This window comes from Dipodomys merriami, unplaced genomic scaffold, assembly GCF_024711535.1.
Source record: "Dipodomys merriami isolate MVZ:Mamm:240054 unplaced genomic scaffold, mDipMer1.0.p SCAF_55, whole genome shotgun sequence".
NCBI classification, from domain to species: Eukaryota; Metazoa; Chordata; class Mammalia; order Rodentia; family Heteromyidae; genus Dipodomys; species Dipodomys merriami.
In genome coordinates this window covers 4,193,719-4,215,109 of record NW_027206124.1, presented here as the reverse complement: position 1 = coordinate 4,215,109, position 21,391 = coordinate 4,193,719, and the positions used below count along the sequence as shown (strand labels likewise).

Genomic DNA, 21,391 nt, shown 5'->3' with positions numbered 1-21,391 from the left:
TGCATTAATTCTTATGTAATGAGAATTCAGAAATCTATCTTGTAATTTTCATATCTCTTGTGTATATATAAACAGCAGTCCAAAGTAGAAATCTGAGCTTTCCAGTTTCATAGTTGGAAAGTACCAGATTTCAGAATAGTTGTGAAGATAGGTTGAAATGGTCCTCGATTAGGAATTCAGTTGAGACATTAAATACAGGTTGCTAAGCAACGGGCTACCTAGAACAGTTTGGTGGTTGCTTCTACTCAGAAGCTCCTGATCCCAGGCTAAAAACTACCCTTTTTAAGTTGTCTCTCTACACACAGACCTCTGTGCTGCTCTCTTCAGATCCTTCCTCCCTGAGTCACCTACCTTCCTAGGTTTGGGGCTTTTCTTGGTGCCAGTTCTGGGGCTTGAACACAGGAGCTGGGTGCAGTCCCTGAGCTAAAGTTCTACTTACTACTTGAACCACAGCTCCACTTCTAGCCTTTTGGTGGTTAATTGGAGAGAAGAGTCTTAGGGACTTTCCTGCCTCAATGGGTTTACACCAAGATTCTCAGATCTCAGTCTCCTAGGTAGCTATGATTACAAGTGTAAGCCACTAGCACCCTGCTGAACTGTTGCTTTTTCTTTTTGCCAGTCCCGGGGCTTGAACACAAGGCCTGGGCACTGTCCCTGAGCTTTTTTTTTTTTTTTTTGGCGGTTGTGGGGCTTGAACTCTGGACCTGGGCGCTGTCCCTCAGCGATGAGCACTCTACCACTTGAGCTACAGTGCCACTTCCGATTTTCTAGTGGTTTATTGGAGATAGGAGTCTCACAGTCTCTCCTGCCCGGGCTGGCTTTGAACTGCGATCCTCAGGTCTCAGCCTCCTGAGTAGCTAGGATTACAGGCGTGAGCCACCAGCGTCCGGCTCCCTGAGCTTTTTTTACTCAAGGCTAGCAACTCTACCATTTTGAGCCACAGCACCATTTCCAGCTCTGTGTATGTGGTACTGAGGAATTGAACCCAGGGCTTCATGCATGCTAGCCAAGCACTCTACCACTAAGTCATATTCCCAGCCCTGAACTCTTGCTTTCTATTGAGTCATTCCCAAAAGTACTCCACCTCTGACCCTCCCATTGTGCTTCACCATCCTCCTTCCAACCTCCCCAATGACCTGTCCACACCTGCTGCCACCTTACTGCTTCTTGTCCACACCTCCCTCATTCCAAAAACATGATCAAGTTTATATACAGTTCTAATGCCAAGCCCTGCCTCTTCTCTGGGAGATGGTTGCCATAACTGATGACTCTGTTCTTTGAATTCTTCTCCTTGGGCTACTCTTGGTTTTCCTTCTACTTCTCTGCCAACCTTCTCTTCTTTGCAAGCCATTCCTCTTCCTGATTTCTAAGTATCGGTATTACTAAAGGCCCAATCTTAACTGCCGTCATTGATACGTGTTTGTGTGTGCATGGGCACAGCTTGGGTGCTGTCCTGTAGCTTTTTTTGCTCAAGGCTGGTGCTCTACCACTTGAGTTATAGCTCTACTTCTAGTTTTTTGCTGGTTAACTGGAGATAAGAGTCTCAAGGCTTTTCCTGTCCTGGGCTTGCTTTGGACCACAATCCTCACATCTCAGCCTCCTGAGTCGCTAGGATTACAGGTTTGACTCACAGACCCTGGATGCTTCCCTCCTCCTACTCCCCTCTCTCTCCCTCCCCCCACCCTTTTCCCCGAACTCTCTCCCAAGCCCTAGAGTATGCTAGACAGGTGCTCTACCCTAAGTACATTATCAGCTCTTACCAGTCTTTTCGGAATTAGAAACTGTTAAAATCATGGATTAGATTTGCAGTATGGGTATTCTAGTACACATTTCCACCTCACCTTCCTCCAATTACTTTATAAGACTCCTGGGGAGGGGGAGGGGTGATCCAAGTTCAGGTTATAGTTAGGAAAACAGAGTTATTCACAATTAATTCACCGCTTGTCCACTTGAGTGTGGTGCCATTCCAATAGGATCCAAAGGGAAGGAGACAGGCTGAGGAATGGGCTCAGGGGTGGGGCTCCTGCCTGGCCTGTGCAAGGCCTGATTCCAGCCCCAGCACTCCAGGTGCATGTGGGGAAACCAAGAAATAAAACCCTTTCACAAAGACAAAAAGGAGGGCTGGGAAGGTGGCTTGGTGGTAGAGCGCTTGCCCTAGCATGCATGAAGCCGTGGGTTCAATTCCTCAGTACCACATACACAGAAAAAGCTGGAAGGGGCACAGTGGCTCACTTTCCAACTCAGTAGTGCAGAATGGCGGGAAAAGGGAAGTGGCTTTCCATGGGAGAGTCGGGTAACCGGCTCAGCGCCCCCTCTTTCCCACTCACCCCCGCCCAGGCCCCAGCGCCCCCTGACCTCCCACCCCGGGCCCAGGCCCCAGCGCCCCCTGTCCTCCCCTGTCCTCCCTCCTCCGTCCAGACGCCAGCACCCCTGTTGCTCCCACCCCCGTTTCCCAGCCCAGGCCCCAGCGCCCCCTTTCTTTCCCCCTTCGTCCCCCTTCCCCCCTCCCCGTCCAGGCTCCACGCGCCCCCCCCCCCCCCCCCCCCCCGCCTAACTCCTGGGCCGCGGGCGGGATGGACGCGAGCCCGCGCGGGCGCGCACCTCCAGAGCGCCAACCGCCACCGGCCCCGCCCCCTCGCGTGCCCCCGCCCCCGCCACGGCCCCGCCCCCGGCGCGCGCCCGCCCGCGCCCGGTGGGCCGTGGCTTCCCTGAGGCGGGCGGACCCGGCGGGAGCGGACCGGAGGGCGGCGAGGGCTCGCCGGGGCTGCTGGACGGCGGGGTCGGGCCTGCTGGGGGAGGGCTCCGTGGACGTCCGGGGGGCAGGGGCGTGCGGAGGCCCCGGAGGACGGCCGAGGCGGGGGGCGGGCGCGGGGGGCGGGTCCCGCCTTTGTTCCGTCACGCCGGGGGCGGGGCCGCGCCGTGGGGACAATGAGCCCCGCGCCCGCCCCACCGAACCCTGGAAGTTACCTCGGCCCGGGCTGCACCGCAGCGCGGCTGGAAACGAGAGGCGGCGGGGCGGGGTGGCCGGCTGACAGGATAACTGCCGGCCAGGCAGGGCGGCCGCCCTCCGCCCCGGCCCCGACGGGCCCGGCGTCCCACCCGGCACCGGGCACGGCGGAGAGGCGGAGCTGGGACACGAACCGGGGACTGGTCCCTCCGCTCCTCCGCGCTGGACGGAGGAGGAGGCGGATTTGAAGCGGGCTTCGGGAAGGGGCCGAGCTTGACAGGTGGAGATAACTGAAGTGCCCTCGGCTCCCATTGGCTGTTGGGACTTGGTCGGGACGGTTTGCTCGCAGAGGCCGCAGCGCCTCGCCTCCTCCCGTGAACACGAATAAACCCTGTGTAAGTCACGCTTTACCACTAAAGCAACTTTCAGTTACTGAGTCTTTGGTGCTTCCTCACACTTTACCCAAGGGAGCCTTCCCATGGACAGAGGAAGATGGAACCTAGGGAGGTTTCTCAGAGACCAGGGAGTCGTGGCAGAGCCTTACTATTGAACAAATCCAACGTTTCTCCGGATACCAAACTGTCTCGAAGGATCCCGGAGCTCCCAGCTTCAAACACCCTGCGGTGTCATCCAAGCTCAGGGCTCCTAGCTTAAGACATAGTAACCTGTGGAGTCTACCACTTTCCAACGACCCAATCGTATCTCAGGAACACAATCACCAAGGCATCACCACAGCGGGTTTTTCTTTGTAGTCTTGTTTTATTATGTTTCTTAACTATTTGGGGCTGGATCACCTGTGAGTAACTTACGTGGTGGAGTCAAAACTGGGGTAGTTAGATGGGGTTGACTGAATTCGGAAAGCTCCAACTGGGTGATTTTGGTTTTCTAATTGCCATTTGAGAATATTGATGGTAAATAATTTTTGTCCTTTCTATTGACAGGTCTGCCTCCTAGTAAATTATTGGAAGGAACATGAAAAAAGTAAGTAGGGATTTTGAAGTGTCAGTAAAATGAACCAAAACTGTTGATAGGATAATGGCAGTTAATTTGGTGATGTCATTTCTGGATGGTAATTGGTAAACTGCATTCCTCAGATCTCAGCAGGGCACTGGTAGCTCATGCCAATAATCCTGGATACTCAGGCTGAGATCTGAACAGGTAGTTAAGTCAGTGAGACTTATTTCCAATTAACTGCCAGAAAGCTAGAATGGAGTGGAGGTAGAGTACTAAGCCTAGACCAACAAAACTCAGGGACAGCACCTAGGCCCTTAGTGTTCACTCTCTGTCTCTGTCTCTGTCTCTCTCTGTCTGTCTCTCTGTCTCTCTGTCTCTCTCTCTCTCTCTCTCTCTCACACACACACACAAAGATCTATAAAAACAAAAAAGATGAAAGAATGCCTCAAGAGGTAGAGGGATTTCCCAGTATGCTTGAAGCCTCAGGTTCTACCCTTAATACTGGGGGGAAAAAATGGAAAAGGGAAAAGGTACCAATTGAGGTGAGTGAGTTATGAAGGATGAGCAGAGCTGGGTCCAGGTGGCTCATGCCGGTAATCCTAGATACTCAAGAGGCTGAGATCTGTGATTACAGTTCAAAGCCAGTGTGGGCAGGAAAATCTATGAGACACTGTGTGTGTGTGTGTGTGTGTGTGTGTGTGTGTGTGTGTGTGTGTGTGTGTGTGTGTGTGTGTGTGTGTGTGTGTGTGTGTGTGTGTGTGTGTGTATAGGCACACGTGCGTGCCTCTCCAGTGGCTTAAACTCAGGGCTTGGGCACTGTCCTAAGATTTTGTGATCAAGACTAGTACTCTTGCCAGTTCCTTCCTTTTTGGTAATTATTTGGAGATGAGAATCCCTCTGACTTTTCAGACCAGGTTGGCCTTGAACCATGATCCTCAGATCTCAGCCTCCTGAGTAGCTAGTATTTACAGGCGTGAGCCTCCAGTGCCCACCAAGTATGTGAGATTCTCATCTGCAATTAACCAGCATAGCCTTGAGCAAATAAAAAAGCTCAGGCTACCAGCACACATATCCTGAGTTCAAGTATGAGGACCCTTGTTTGCTCACGCACACATGCATGCACGCACACACACACACACACAAAGCAGAGGTTATTTTCTTCTGTTCCAAAATGTTCTTAATGCAGGTTTCAACTATTTTATTAACTGAGTAAAAAAGAAGGAATGAAGAAAGAAACTTAGGGAAAAGAAAAAGAAAAGGGAGATGGCAAAGGGGAAGGAGAGGAGAGGAAAGGGAAGGGCAAAGCAAGGAAAGGCCAGATGGCCTCCAGACAGGTTCCTACCAGGGGCACTCACACCTTATTGCAGTCCTGGTCTGGTCTCTGCCTAGACCGACAATCCAGCTCAGCACTGTCAGCATTTCCTGTCTGCAGGTCACCTACCCAACCGATGAGGGAAGATGAGGGAACAGAGACCGTTGGAAACTATGGCTGTTGATGAGTTTACAGGAGGAGTAGTACACTCTCCCTAGGGCAGGCCACAGGTGTCACTAGCTTATCCTTTAATCCATTGTTGGGACAACCAGGAATCCCAGCAATAGGAGTTGGTTGAGGAGTGTTATCAGACTTCAAGAGCTCGAACTTTCCTTGGCCAGTCTCTGCTGACTATCCACAGGGAATGTGTGTGTATTGGGTGTGTATTGGAGTCGTCCTGTCTTCCTGATAGAGTAGAAGGCCTTGGTTTCCTGGCCCTTCTGGTATGTGAATGACATGGTTTGGGCTGGCTAGTGCTAAGGCATGCATTCTGTATAGTCTGTTTTCTATTGCTAAGAATCACCTTGTGTGAAGGAAGCTTTTAGCACCATCACAACACATGGTGGCCATGTGTAGTGAAAGAGTCTGCATAACTAATGCCTGTGGGGACCCCTCAAGGGCATACCCACAAGACCCCACCTCTTAAAGGGTCATCATCTCCCAATAAGGCAATCAGCTAGTGACCTAGGCCTTAACATATGATCCTTTTTGGAACAGTTAAGATCCAAACCATGGTTGGGTATTAATTCTAACTACTCATGAGGATGAAATCTGAGAACCAAGATTTGAAGCAGTCTAGGCAGAAAGTTTTTTTTTTTTTTTTTTTTTAATTTTTTTTTTCTTTTTGGTTGGTCGTGGGCCCTGAACTCTGGACCTGAGCACTGTCCCTCAGCTGTAGACTACCACTTGAGCCTCAGTCCCACTTCCGGCTTTTTCTGCTTATGTGGTGCTGAGGAATCGAACACAGAGCCCCATGTATGTAAGGCAAACACTCTACCACTGAGCCACCTTCCCAGCACCCAGAAAGGTTTTTGAGACACTTACCTCCAACTAGTCAGCAGAAAAGCTGGAAGTGAAGCTGTGGGTCAGGTGGTAGATCTCCAGCCTTGAGCAAAAGAGCCAAGCTAGGTCCTATGTTCGAGCCCCAGAACCAGCATTCATGCACACAAAAGATTGAAATCATGAGTTGGAAATGTGGCTCAATGGTAGAGTGCTTGCTTAGCATGCATGAAGCCCTGGGTTCGATTCCTCTGTATCATATAAACAAAAAGCCAGAAGTAGTGCCATGGATCAAGTGGTAGAGTGCTAGCCTTGAGCTGAAGAACTCAGGGACCATTGCCTAGACCCAGAGTTCAAGCCCCAGGACTGGGAAAAAAAAATCCAAATCTAATAACATAGCAAACATGATCCTTGAGTTCAATCCCTAGCACCACAGCAAAAATAAAAAGCAATTATCAGTTAGCTCTCAGTATAGACTTAGGTGCCTGCTCTATTTTTTCTGTAGTAACTGTCTTTTTTTTTTTTTTTTGTCGGTCGTGGGGCTTGAACTCTGGGCCTGGGCGCTGTCCCTCAGCTCTTCAGCTCAAGGCGAGCGCTCTACCACTTGAGCTACAGCGCCACTTCCGGTTTTCTGGTGGTTTATTGGAGATAGGAGTCTCACGGTCTCTCCTGCCCGGGCTGGCTTTGAACCGCGATCCTCAGATCTCAGCCTCCTGAGTAGCTAGGATTACAGGCGTGAGCCACCAGCGCCCGGCTTGTAGTAACTGTCTTGTGCTGACTGTTTAGGAAACATGACAGTGACATGGAACAAGGTCTGTGAAGCCCAAGGCCGGGCACTGGACTCCTCTGTGCTGGCTGGGGCCGCAAGAGGAGGGTCCAGGGAAAATGGGGTTTCTAGCCAGGAAGTATCCAGCTGAGATGAGCGATCCTCCTCTCATAGAGCATAGCAGTTTGGAGGGCCTATTCCAGTTGAGTGGTTTCTCCTAGCCTTTGAGACTTGGGGAAGGCGGAGAAAGAACTAGAACATACACTGAAGGGCGGGAGCCAAGATAGACCAGAGTGTGTGGCTGTGGGCACGAGACACACTTTTCCTTTCTTCACCATTTATTGGTTTTGCCAGTCCTGGGGCTTGAACTCATGGCTGGGCACTGTCCCTGAGCTGCTTTTGCTCAAGGCTAGCACTCTACCACTTGAGCCACAGTGCCACTTCTGGCCTTTTCTGTGTATGTGGTACTGAGGAAGTGAAGGTAGAGCTTCATGCATGCTAGGCAAGCACTCTACCACTAAGCCACCTTCCCAGCCCCTCTTCATTATTTGAGCAGCGCACAGCGCCGTGTACTATAGCTGAGGAGAAATGGAGATGAACAAGCCTTGTCCATGAGTCAGTCTATTGAGAGACTCAAATGTAGGCTTGTGGGTGCTGCTTGACAAGGGTGGATGGGAATACTCTGGGCACTGAGGAGCCAAGGGATGTTCATAGAGCTTGTATGGGAGTGGAAATTGTCTGCCCGATCAAGAGCAGCCAAGGAACTGGGTTCTATCTGGTAGCTCACACCTGTAATCCTACTTAGGAAGGTGAGATCTGAGGATTGTGGTTCGAAGCCAGCAGAGGCAAAAAAAAAAGTCTTCATGAGACTTTTTTTTTTTTTTTTTTTTTTGTCAGTCATGAGGCTTGAACTCTGGGCCTGGGCACTGTCCTTCAACTCTTCAGCTCAAGTTTTCTGGTGGCTTATAGGAGATAAGAGTTTCACAGATTTTCCTGCCCGGGCTGGCTTTGAGCTGTGACCCTCAGATCTCAGCTTCCTGAGTAGCTAGGATTACAGGAGTGAGCCACTGGTGTCCAGCCTCTCTTTAAAATTTATTTTTTTTAAAATTGTTGTTTTTGTGTGTGTACTGGTCCTGGGGCTGGAGACCCCTTTCTCAACCCAAAGCTGGGCATACCTGCTGCTGTCTTACATGCATGGGAGGCTGATTTCAGGTGGATCAAAGGTCAGCTGAACAATAAAATCTGTGAGACACCATCTTAACAGATGGTGGGTATGGTGGTCCATGCCTGTCATCCCAGCTGTAATAGAAAGGCTAAAACATGGGAATTATGGTCTAGGCACACAGCCAGGTAGGATGCAAGATTCTATCTAAAAAAAATAACCAATTCAAGAAAGGACTGGAGGGGGTGGGGGAGAGATGGGAAGGGAAGGGAAGGAGAAACAAAAGAGGAGGCAGTGCTTGATAGGAAATGCACTCATTACCTTGCCCATGTAATTGTAACCCCTCTGTACGGTATTTTCACAATAAAAAGAAAAAAAGAAAATTTGAAAAAGAAGAAAAAAATAAGGACTGGAAGCATACTTTAGCGGCAGAGTACCTGTCTAGCCAATATGAAGCTCCCAGTTCAAACTCTAGTACTTCCAAAAGGCGCTGGTGGCTCACGCCTGTAATCCTAGCTACTCAGGAGGCTGAGATCTGAGGATCGCGGTTCAAAGCCAGCCCGGGCAGGAGAGATCGTGAGACTCCTATCTCCAATAAACCACCAGAAAACCGGAAGTGGCGCTATAGCTCAAGTGGTAGAGCGCTCGCCTTGAGCTGAAGAGCTGAGGGACAGCGCCCAGGCCCAGAGTTCAAGCCCCACGACCGACAAAAAAAAAAAAAAAAAAAAGCCTCCAAACCACCCCTCAATAAATGTTGTTCTAGGGGTTGGGAAGTTGGCTCAGTGGTAGAGTGCTTGCCTTGCATGCCTGAGGCCCTGGGTTCGATTCCTCAGCACCACATAAGCAAAAAGAAAAAAGCCAGAAGTGGCGCTGTGGCTCAAGTGGTAGAGCGCTAGCCTTGAGCTGAAGAGCTGAGGGACAGCGCCCAGGCCCAGAGTTCAGACACCATGACTGGACCCCCCCCCCAAAAAAAATAGATTTTGAAAAACAAAAAAACCCAAAAAACCACCAGGGGCTAGGAAGGTGGCTCAGTGGTAGAGCGCTTCCTTCCATGCATGAGGCCCTGGGTTCGATTCCTCAGCACCACGTAAGCAAAAAGAAAAAAGCCGGAAGTGGCGCTGTGGCTCAAGTGGTAGAGTGCTAGCCTTGAGCTGAAGAGCTGAAGGACAGCGCCCAGCCCAGAGTTCAAGCCCCATGACTGGACCCCCCCCAAAAAAAAAAAAAAAAAAAACCAAACAAACCCAAAACCACCAGGGGCTGGGAAGGAAGAGTGCTAGCCTTGTATGCATGAGGCCCTGGGTTTGAGCAAAAAGAAAAAAAGCCGGAAGTGGCGCTGTGGCTCCAGTTGTAGAGTATTAGCTTTGAGCTGAGGGACAGTGCCCAGGCTGAGTTCAAGCCCCATGACAGAAAAAAACAATTACCCTTCCCCCCAAAAAAACCCCACCCAACATTATTGAGTTTCCCAATATTCAGTGTATTTCCCCCTGCGCCGCCCCCCTCCTTCCCCCCTAGTGCTGGGCTTGAACTTTGGGCTTGGGTACTGTCCTGAGCTCTTGCTAAAGGCTAGTACTCTACCACTTGAGCTAATGTCACTTCTGGCTTTTTCTGTGATTAATTGAAGAGTCTCACAGACTTGGGCTGGCTTTGAATTGTGATCCTGATCTCAGCCTCCTGAGTAGCTAGGATACAGGTGTGAGCCACTGGCACCTACATTTACATAGGCTTTTTTCCTTTCTCTCACAAATATTTGATATAGCTTTTAGTATATATGGCTGTCATATTTTGTTACATTTATTCCAAAGTATTTCAAGTTTTTAAGGACATTTATTGGGAAAACGAATATGCTTTTTGTGCATGTGCCAGCTAATACTGAGACTTTAACCCATGGCCTTGTTGCTAAGGGCTGGTGGCTCTTCCACATGAGCCACAGCTCCACTTCTGGGGTTTTGGTGGTTAATTGGAGACAAAAGTTTCATGGGCTTTCCTATCCAGGATTGCTTCACACTGTGACCCTCATACTCGTTTAACAGGCATGAGCCACTATTTTTTTTTTTTTTTTTTTGCCAGTCCTGGGGCTTGAACTCAGGGCCTGAGCACTGTTCTTGAGCTTTTTTGGCTCAAGATAAGCGCTCCACCTTGAGCCACAGCTGTACTTCTGGTACTGAGGAATGGAACCCAGGGCTTCATGCATGTTAGGCACTCTACCACTAAGCCACATTCCCAGCCCCGTACTGTGTTTTTTTAATGCTGTTCTAAAGAACTGTTTCAAAAAATTACTTACTAGATTTCTGTTTTTGAGGAGCTAGAGCTAAAGTACTTTTCCTGTTTACCTTGCTAAGTACACCTGCAAGCCTTGGAATCTGCATCTATGGAGACTCTATGTTAAACCAACATGAATACTGAACAGAGGGAAAGAAGAAACTAGCCTGGAAGGAGTCATTGGAACTCAAGGGATAACTTGGTGAGTGCCTGAGTTTTCTTTTGTCATGTATTTGCCAGACTGGATCTGGAAAAGTCAAGAATCTGGACCTAGGTATGTTCCCAGGCACAGAAAAAAACAAAAAAAACGAAACGAAACCAAACAACAAAAAACTTCCTTCAAGCCAAAATACCAAGAAAGACAGGATGAAGGGGAGATAGACAAAAACTTAGAAGAGTTTGTTGCAAAAGTAGATCTAGGAAATATCTTTTTTTTTTTTGGTGACAGTCCTGAAGTGTAAGTCAGGGTCCTGGGCTTACAAGGCGGATCTCCTCCCACTGAGCCATACCTCCAGTCTCAATTTTTTTAAAAAATCAGTTGGGTGGCTTGAACTCTCAGTCTGGGCCCTGTTACTGAGCTCTTCAGCTCAAGGTGAGTGTTCTACCACTTGAATTACAGCGCCACTTCCCAGTTTTCTGGTGGTTAATTCACAATAGTATTTGGAAGTCAATTTCATTTTCTCTTGAACTTTGAACTCAAAATTTGGAAATTCCTTATATATGATGTGAAAAAGATTCTAAGTTGATAGTGTCCATTTTCTTCAGAGTAATAACATGTTTTTTTTTTTTTCCCCTTGTACTGGGAACTGAATTCAGGGCTTTGGTGTGGCCTGAAGAAGTAACACAAAGTCAGGATGTCTGTCTCACACAGTTTATTTAACAATAGGTAATAAGAAATCAAATTTAACAGTCTATACAGTGATCCAAAGTTCATATTTATAAGTAATCAACTTTTAATTCCATGATTTACAACAGTTGAGGGTTTTTGCTTTCTATTTTCAAGTTTTACAGAATGTATGTGTGTGTGTGTGTGTATGTGTGTATGTGTGTGGGGGAGGGGAGGGTAAAGAGGAAGAAAGCAAGCAAAGAAGAAACCCCAGGGACATTTTCCATGTTAAAATCATCCCACCGGAATCGTTTCTTACCCTCTTTTTAATTGTTTTTCCTGTTAGATGTAAAAATAACGAAAAAAATTCTTTCAAGAAACAAAAACCACAATATTATAATACATCAATTTGGCAGCTGCCCCTGTATATTCTGAAAAAGTCATTTTTCTTTCTACATGTACAAATTATTTTAATACTTGAAGTTTTACGCTCAGACTGACGGAATAGAAAAATTTCTGGAGCACAAAAGTTGACTTGAGGGAGGAAAGGGAGATTTTTTTTTTTAAACATTTTTAAAAGAATGAACGTCTTTGCACCCAGAGAAAAAATTGGTATCTTAATATATATTTATATATATTTATTTATATATATATATATATATAATGTAATTTTAAAGTAACATTAACCCCTTTTGTCCTCTGGTTTTAGAAATGTTTTTTTTTAAACTCTTCCATAAAGTGAGGAAAATAGGGAAAAATGTCAACCATCTGCACCAGTAAATAATAACTATTAATATTACATATTTTCATTAATTTAAAAAAAATAATAAAACCTATTGGAGGTGCAAGGCAGGAGCAATGGTGGCTTCAGGCCTCAGCCTCCTCCCAGTGCACACTTGAACCACACACACAAGGGAAGAAAAAGACTGGGGTAACCAGCCATAACAAAAATATATTCTTTGTATTCTAGTATCCCTCAGGTTCATCTTGCATGTTTGCTTCAAACCACAAACACTACTGCACAGTTCTTATGTGTTCCAAGGAAAATTGTCTTTTAGGCTAAGAAAGATTCAAAAAAATTGTTTTCAGTACAAAAAGTCTTGTTAAGAGAAAATAATTTTTTTGCTCCCAAAATACAAGGTGTCTCTAGTGTATGTCTAGTGTACTCTGTGAGAGGTTCGAATTCAAGTCTGAGTTATCGGTGCTGAGTCCCAGGTCCGTGGCGCTTGCACCATGGAGGTTTGCCATGCCTGGATTGCTAGCAAGCTGAGAAAGCATTGAATTCTGGTCCGGACTGGCAAAATGCCCTTGTTCCATGGGGTTGGCGGCTTGGGCAGCTACCAGTCCTGGATGTGGGGAGCTGGTCTGTGGGGAAACATGGTGTGGAGAAGGCTGAGGCTGCATCCTTGGAGATGGGCTGGAGTGGGGGGGTTGGGATTGAGGCCGAGGAGAAGGGACAGGTTGGGGGGATCGAACTTGATTGGAGAGAGAATTAGGAATCTGTTGGCCTTGAAGGTGTGGGGACTGGGCCTGACTGGGGAGCATATGTTGTTGAGGGCTCATTGGGTTGGGCTGAGCAGGAGATCCCATCTGTTGCTGAAGGAGCCGCTGCTGATAGGCCTGCAGACTGGCACCAGCCTCTGCTCCCAAGCCCTGAGGGAGCTGTCCCATCTGTCCCATATTCCCCTGTTGCATCTGTTGCATGTGATGCTGCATTCGTTGCTGCTGCTGCTGCTGCTGGGGCGGGTAGCCAACCCCTTGAGGTTGCTGGAACTGGTTGTGGTTGGCCATTCCTGGGCCGATGCCTGGCCCTGCTCCCTGTTGCTGCATCATTTGTTGCCGTCTCAAGATGTCTCGGAACTGCGGGGGCATGGTGTTGTGATTCATGTTCATTTGCTGCGCTTGGGGACTCATGCCTCCCATAGGTGGCTGCAGCTGTGGCTGCGGCTGCTGTGGGGGCAAGCCAGCCCTCTGGACACCTGCCTGCATGGGATTCATGTTCTGCAAGGCTGGGTTGGAGTGGACGCCCTGTTGACCCGGCATGGTAGGCGGCTGCAGCCCTGGCTGTCCCTGGGGCATGCCAGGCTGCCCAGGGAGAGGTTGTGGGTTCGAGTTGGCATACTTGGCAGCCCGCTGTTTGATGAATGCAGCCAACAGCTGGGGGTTGGCGTGCAGGATACTAAGCACCTGTTGCTGCTGGAGGGGAGAGCTGGGAGACCTGAGAGTCCGCAAGAGGTTTTGTAAGGCTTGTTGAGACACAGTGCCGGGTTTTAGTGGGCTCACACCTACTTGGCCCAGTCCTGGTTGCGGAGCCATGTTTAAGGGCTGACCATGTTGGGCCACTGACATCATGGCTGGCCTTGGCATCCCAGACTGAAGTTGCTGGGGCTGAGGCAATCCTCCTTGAACCCAGGGTGGCTGCTGCTGCATTGCAGTGGGCCCCATCCCGGGTTCCATATGCCCACTAGGCCCTCTGGCCATGGGAGGTGGGTTCATGCCCATGGAGGCCATGGGGGTCATCTGGGGCATTTGATGTTGAATTGGCCGTTGAAAAATTTGCACATGGGCCATCTGGCGCTGCGTCTCAGCTGCCCTCTGAATCTGCATCGCCATTTCTACTGCTGCAGGTGGGGGTCCTGGAAGGGGTGGCTGAGCAGTCTGAGGGGGGGTGGGAGGGGTCACCTGGCCTGCTGCCTTGCCTTGGGACACAGGGCCAGCAGCTTGAGTCCTAGGCAAGTAGGGCGGCATGCTGCTGGGAGGAGTGGGCTGGGGCTGAGCGGGGGGCTGGGGCTGGGGTGTTTGTGGGGTAGCTGGCTGCTGGCCAGTGGGTGTGGTTGGAGTGGCAGGGGTTGGGGACGGCAGGCCTTGCTGCTGCCCGGCCACACCCGTCCTCTGCATGCTGGCCATCCTTCTGCGGAGCATCTGAGCCTGCTGGAGCCGGTGCTGCAGCTGCTGTTGCCGAAGCTTCTGCTTGATGTTGAGGCAGAATGGCACGGGACACTTGTTCTCCTGGCAGTGCTTGGCATGGTAGCAACAGAGGGCAATGAGCTGCTTACAGATGGGGCACCCGCCATTGGTTTTCCGTTTGCAGCCTTTGGTATGCTGTACGACCCGCTTCATCTTCTGGCAGGACGGCAGGGAGCAGTTGGCATTGCGGCACTGACAGGCGTGTACCAGAGACTGGATGCAGCGCTGAATGCTCAGGCGGCGAGAGTCTCCTGGGCTCTGAGTGGCTGCTGCCTGCTGGTTGTTGCTCTCGTCATCTAAGCCAAGGCCTAGTTTCTCCATTTTGTGGTCATGATTTTTAGTGTTATAGCAGGTGATACACAAATCATAATCCTGAGGGAATAAAAGGAGGAGGTTCAGGTAAGCTAAGATTTAAGCCATTAAAACCATTTTGGTTACTGTTTCTCTGCTTGGACTAGAAAAGCGTCATCATATAGCTTCATCAGCAAGCCATCCTTATCACCCCTGAGACAGGGGGACCCGGCCAGTGCAGTGACCCGCCACTTCCCAAGACCTAGTGCCCACCTCACAGACAGTGCAGTGCCATCTTGTCTCCACATGGTGTTTGCACTCATTGCAGGTGTAGACAAAGCGGTCCTGGCTCTGCGTATGCAGCTCCACCAGCATGCACATGGTAGACCACTGGGCTCTTCTCAATGAAGAGAATTCCAGATGCTTATCTCTTGCCAGGGTGAGGAATGCATCTCGACCATCCATCAGATCACAGGGGATTAGAGGGTCAGGATCAACAATGGGAGGCAGGGAATTGGCAGCAGGGCCAGCAATGAGGCGAATCACAAAGAAGACCTGTCAAACACATAAGCTTATTCTGATTCTTGAATTGGAACACCATTGCTACAAAAAGGAATCAGGCTATCTCTATATCTCAGCACTAAGAGTATACACAGGGTTAGTATGCATTCATATTTCCCTTTTCTCCTTTTCTCCATCTGCTCTGGGTTCCATTCTTCAGTAGCACATAAACAGAAAAGGTCAGACTTGGTTGGTGCTGTGGCTCATGTGGTAGAGTGTTAGCCTTGAGCAAAAGCTCTGAGGCTAGAACTCAGGCTCTGAGTTCTAGCCCAGGACTGGCAAAAAAAGAAAAAAGAAAAGAAAGGCTTGTTGTATAGTTTAAGTGATAGAGCTCTTGCCCAGCAAGAATGAGGGGCAGAGTTCAAACCCTAGTCCTGACAACAAGACAGAACAGCTTAGTTCTAGCCTATGTACAGTAGACATTCTGCCTCCTAGGCAGTCTATTTTAAGATGTAATCCATGGTTTAAACTGAATCTAAGGAACTGATCAGACAAATCTAAGATATAGTCTTTCAGACTACTACCGGCCTAAGTTCATGTAACCTACTCAAGATTTGAAAATCTGTTCAAAATGAAAGGCAACATGATTCATACATAATCCTTGTTTGGGGCATTAAATGGTGCTATCAGGTTGAACTATCTTCATTGCAAAACTAGCATAGCTCTACAAAGTACACCCTCCTTCTTGGACTGCATAGCAAATGGTAATGCAATGGTTTCAAGTTTTAAAATAAAAGATGAAAGAAAAGCAACTTCCCTAGTCCTTGTTGCTGAAGCTTTTTCCACACTTAAGTACAGAAACCCTTAATAGGCATCAGTCCTCTAAGCATTTGGAAAAGATGGCAACAAGAAGGCACCTTATATATGTGTTGTAAATAATTACACACAATGAATAAATGAGAAGGCATATTTGCTACTTTTGTTACCCTATTATAGCAAAGCCAAGAGAGACAGATTTATAATCTACTTTTACAGCTGCAAATTTAGTCCCTAAGACTGAACAAAGCCCAGGAACCTGTCCACAGTTTAAGTCAAACAGATCATAACATTAAATACTGCTACAAAGACCTAAATAATCTAGGTAACAATCAATGAAATGTTAAATTCCGTATCTACAATCAAGCCCCAATTTTTCTCTCTCCATACAAATGCCATTTCCTATAAGAACTTGATTATATGTGAGAACAAAGTTCTCGCCTGTAATCCTAGCTACTCAAGAGGCTGAGAATCAGTTTGAGGCCAGCCTGGCAGGGAAGTCCAGGAAATCATCATCTCCAATTAACCATTACAACAAACAAACAAAAAGAACCAGGTGACAGTGGCTCATGCCTGTAAACCTGGCTACTTAGGAGGTTGAGAGCTGAGGATAGTGGTTCAAAGCAAGCCTGGGCAGGAAAATCTAGGAGAGACTCTTATCTCCAATTAATCACCAGAAAACCAGCAGTGGTTTTGTGGCTCAAGCAGTAGAGTGTTCGCCTTGAGGTGACGAATAGGCCCAGCCCAGAGTTCAAGCCCTACAACCGACAAAAAATACAAAACCAAAACCAAAAACAACCCAACAACACAAAAACCTGAAAGTGGAATTGTGGTTCAAGTGGTAGAGTATTAGCCTTAGCAGAAAGACAGGCCTCTATGGTTCAAATTCATTAGTTTTTATCTTATTATGATAGTGGAATGGCAAGTACTCACAACAACAAGGACAACTTAAAGTAACAAAATAACTTGTTCCTCAGCTCAAGGCCAGCGCTCTACCACTTGAGCCACAGCACTTCTGGCTTTTTTTCTTTATGTGGTACTGAGGAATCGAACCCAGGGCCTCAGGCATGCAAGGCAAACACTCTACCACTGAGCCAACTTCCCAGCCCCTTGTTCCTTATTCTTTTTGTCTTAAATTTTTTTTGGTTCATTTTATGTGAAAACTTTTTTTTTGGTGGATTGTGAGGCATGATCTCAAGACCTGGGCACAATCTAGAGACTCTAATGTTCCAGCCACAGCTCCACTTCTGGTTTTCTGGTGGTTTATTATGGACTTTCCTGCCTGGCCTGGTTTCAAACCACAATCCTCAGATGTCAGCCTCCTGAGTAGCTAGGATTGCAGGAGTGAACCACTGATACCCAGATATGTGAAAGCTCTTTTCTTCATTTTTCCCTATTTTGTAACTTTACTAAGTTGTTTTTATGGATTTCTTTCTCCCAAAGGGCAATTACAAACTGAAATTCTCCCTAGAGTTCTAAGGATCTTGGCCAAAATCCTTGTTAAGCAATATAAACAAGATTAACAAAATATTTATTTTTGTTGGTCGTGGGGCTTGAACTCTGGGCCTCGGCGCTGTCCCTGGGCTTCTTTTGCTCAAGGCTAGCACCACTTGAGCCACAGCACCACTTCTGGCTTTTTCTGTGTATGTGGTACTGAGGAATCGAACCCAGGGCTTCATATGCATGCTAGGCAAGCACTCTACCACTAGCATCCTTTTTGTATTTTTTTTTTTTTGTCGGTCGTGGGTCTTGAACTCTGGGCCTGGGCACTGTCCCTCAGCTCTTCAGCTCAAGGGGAGCGCTCTACCACTTGAGCTACAGCGCCACTTCCGGTTTTCTGGTGGTTTATTGGAGATAGGAGTCTCACGGTCTCTCCTGCCCGGGCTGGCTTTGAACCGTGATCCTCAGATCTCAGCCTCCTGAGTAGCTAGGATTACAAGCTACCCTAAGTACCATCTTATCAACTACTTTAACTGATTTCTCCCCACTGGATGGCTAATGTCTGCCAGAGGTGGGGTGGGTGGTTGTGCAGAAGCCAGTCCTGCTAACTTCTGTCTTGGCAGCTGCCTCTTACCTCTTTATGCTTCTCCATGGTGGCATACAGTTTCTGAGACAGATCATTAGACACATTGGGCATACCAGGCTTCTTTTTGTTGCCCCTACTCAGGCTGCTTTTATTTTTGCTGGTTTTCTTATTATTCTTCTTTTTAGCATTTTTGCTGTCACCTTTTGTCACCTACAAGACAGCAAAAAGGAAACAAAAAAACATTAAGTTTTTGTTAAGGAGGGAATGGGAAACATTGCAGGTAACTTTACTTCTTTGAAAGCAGAGGTTATACTAGGGATTTTATTTCACTAGCCATTCTTCACTAACTTCTTTTTTTTTGGTCGGTCGTGGGGCCTGAACTCTGGGCCTGGGCAATGTCCCTCAGCTCTTCAGCTCAAGGATCGTGTTCTACCACTTTAGTCACAGCGCCACTTCCAGCTTTTTTCTTTTTGCTTATGTGGTGCTGAGGAATCGAACCCAGAGCCTCATGCATGGAAGGCAAGCGCTCTACCACTGAGCCAACTTCCCAGCCCTCCACCACACTTTTATCTATAAGTAACACCACTGGACCACAGTACCGTGAACCACTGGTACAGTGGTTCGAAGTGGTAGAGTGCTATCCTTGATTAAGAGCTCAGGGACAATGCCCATGCACTGAATTCATACTGCACAACGGACCAAAACCAACCGACCAACAAGCTCAAGTTCACCTACATGTAGATTCATGCAGGTGAACCTGAGTTTAATCCCTGGGAGGAATGGAGGAGGAAAAGACTATGACTTATTTATGGCAGTCCACCATAGGCCTGTAGCAATCATAATGTAGCCCTTTAGGGAAGTAATTTTATGTTTCTTAAAAGGATTTATTTATTTTTTGTCAGTCGTGGGGCTTGAACTCTGGGCTTGGGCATTGTCCCCCAACTCTTCAGCTCAAGGCCAGTGCTCTACTGCTTGAGCCACAGCACCACTTCCGGTTTTCTAGTGGTTTATTAGAGAGAAGAGTCTCTCGGAGTTTTCTGCCCGGGCTGGCTTTGAACTGAGATCCTCAGATCTCAGCCTCCTGAGTAGCTAGGATTACAGGAGTGAGCCACCAGCGCCAGGCTTACAAGGATTTATTATTTATTTTTGTAGATCATGGGGCTTGAACTCTGAGTCTGGGCACTATCCCTCAGCTCTTCAGCCGGAGGTTAGTGCTCTACTACTTGAGCCACAGCGCCACTTCTGGCTTACTGTTTTTGTAAGCTCACATGCTTACCACTTTAAACCAGAAGTCCTCAGATCTCAGCCTCCTGAGTAACTAGGATTCCAGAATAAACCACGAGCTCCAGTATGCACTGTTTCTGAGCTAGGGCTTTGTACCTACCCTATCCCCCACATGTGCTGCAACTGTGATCTGGCTATTTTAAGTTGTCTCTATTGTAGCTACTAGGAATGGCGGGTACATGCCACCATTACCCAACTTCTTCAACTGGAGGCCTAGGTCTTTTCTGTCCAGGATCACCTGGAACTGCCTTCCAGGTAGCATGACAGCAACATACAAGCTATTAGTTAAGAAGGAATCTTAGTTAAGAAGGAATCTTGTGTATATGCTTTAAAAACTATAATCCTAATCTCAGTCTTCAACTAGTTAGGGCAGGCCTCGCTTCAAGTATTTTTTTTTTGGGGGTCCGGTCGTGGGGCCTGAACTCTGGGCCTGGGCGCTGTACCTCAGCTCTTCATCTCAAGGCTAGCGCTCAACCACTTGAGTCACAGTGCCACTTCCAGCTTTTTCCTTTTTGCTTATGTGGTGCTGAGGAATCGAACCCAGGGCCTCAGGCATGCAAGGCAAGCACTCTACCACTGAGTCAACTTCCCAGCCCTAGCTTCAAGTATTCTTAAACCAACATTTCCTGCCTAACCAATTGAAAATTTAAGCTCATTTCTGATTATGTAAGAATCAAGATTGAGGAAATAATGCCTTTACATCAGTGCTTTCATTGCTGGTGTTCTCTTCCCTCTTTCTTTCTTCTTCTTCCTGTTCCAGTTCCTTAATGCTCTCTTCCAGAACATTGGGCCAGAAATCACCCTCAAAGTACGGCAATTCCTTTGCACTTGTTAGTCGATCTTCAGTAGCTTGTTTTAAAATATCCTGTGAAAATTTCCAAGAAAAACAAAACAAAACAAAACTGAGGGGATGGATGGGAGAGATGGAGGATGCAACATTTGATCTAGATACACTGTACTCACAAACTGACCTGCTCAACTGAAATCCCTCTGTACAAGATACATAAAAGACAGAAGTGTTTTCTGAAAGCAGGCAGAGATTTTGTATTCATGACATATGCTAGGGATGTACTCTTGTTCTTTATCCTATACTCATGAGTGGACCTCTATATATTGGAGGGGCAAATTATTCTGCCAGGTCCAGTGCAGAGGTGGAAGCACAAGCATTCACTCTTTACCATGTCCCATTTCTTGTCAGAGTGACTGGACTTAAGGCAGGACCTCCTGTAAACCACTACTGGTAACTGTTAACGACGTGAATTGCAAACAGGTGCTATACAGGATCTTTTGAGCTGCTTGGGAAAACATCCAATGCTTTTCCTGAATGCAGTAGTTCATATTATGAGATGGTAACATGCTATTAAGCATAAATTTTAGATTGGTCTCCATATATTTCTTGACTTAACCACCTAGTTTTGACTTTGAAACTCTTTACATATACAAAAATTGTAGAGGTACAGCAAACAAAGACCTAGTGAAAGTGAAATGATAGGAAACAGGGCAGCAAAAATAGTACAGCTGTATTCCAACTGACCTTGTAGTCGTGGACAATACGCTCTGATACAGCCTTGTCAAGCATCTTTTTGTACCACTCCTGCAAGCGCTTAGGCTTGGGTATCTTCTGGTCAGGAGGATGACAATGGAAGATATAGTCATCGCCCTCACTTGGTGGACAGGCCCAAATATGTCCTGTTGTGTATCTTAACAACACAAGGAGAAGAAATATCAAGAATAGAGATTGTCCAGTCTATACAGAAAGTTATACTTCTAGCTGTCCCTCAGCTCTTCAGCTCAAGGCTAGCACTTTAACTTGAGCCACAATACCACTTCTGGCTTTTTTCTTTTTGCTTATGTGGTGCTGAGGAATCGAACCCAGGGCCTCATGCATGCAAGGCAAGTGCTCTACCACTGAGCCACCTTCCCAGCCCAAGGTTAGTCTTTTAAGATGATATCTCACCACAGTATCTGTTTTCTTGTAATATCTTTGTACAACTACCCCCACCCCCACGCCCACCATACTTACCCTAATTTCTTGACATACTCTAAATATCCAATTAGAATTTCATGATATACTGCAGTCCTCAAGCATTTAGGACGGAAGAAATGAACACTATCGAGGTAAGATATATATACTCTCCTATAGCAAACAAAGAGAAAAGAAGTCATCACACAGTGATTAAGTGGCTACAAACATGTATCTTTGTCCTGCATATGCTTTCACCTTATTAACATTTAGCAGTTTCTGGTATACCCTATATCAATCTCCACTTTCCTAAGCCTC

General features: G+C 47.4%; 1 protein-coding gene and 1 long non-coding RNA gene across 3 annotated transcripts in view; one reads left to right on the top strand and one right to left on the bottom strand.

Moving 5' to 3' along the window:
• Positions 1-2,940: 2,940 nt before the first annotated feature.
• LOC138811786 (uncharacterized) overlaps positions 2,941-21,391 on the top strand; it is a 61,253-nt gene continuing 42,802 nt past the window's right edge. For both annotated transcript variants that reach the window (XR_011367498.1, XR_011367499.1), the window contains exons 1-3: positions 2,941-3,342; positions 3,889-3,928; positions 10,480-10,601. This is a non-coding gene — a long non-coding RNA (uncharacterized lncRNA). The remainder of the gene's footprint in view (positions 3,343-3,888; positions 3,929-10,479; positions 10,602-21,391) is intronic.
• Ep300 (E1A binding protein p300) overlaps positions 11,255-21,391 on the bottom strand; it is a 79,571-nt gene continuing 69,434 nt past the window's right edge. Inside the window, exons 26-31 of the mRNA XM_069999620.1 lie at positions 21,134-21,247; positions 20,645-20,810; positions 19,811-19,975; positions 17,875-18,036; positions 14,757-15,038; positions 11,255-14,564 (exon numbers count right to left, since the gene is read on the bottom strand). Coding sequence (XP_069855721.1) covers positions 12,372-14,564; positions 14,757-15,038; positions 17,875-18,036; positions 19,811-19,975; positions 20,645-20,810; positions 21,134-21,247 — 3,082 coding nt within the window. The 3' untranslated portion in view covers positions 11,255-12,371. The remainder of the gene's footprint in view (positions 14,565-14,756; positions 15,039-17,874; positions 18,037-19,810; positions 19,976-20,644; positions 20,811-21,133; positions 21,248-21,391) is intronic.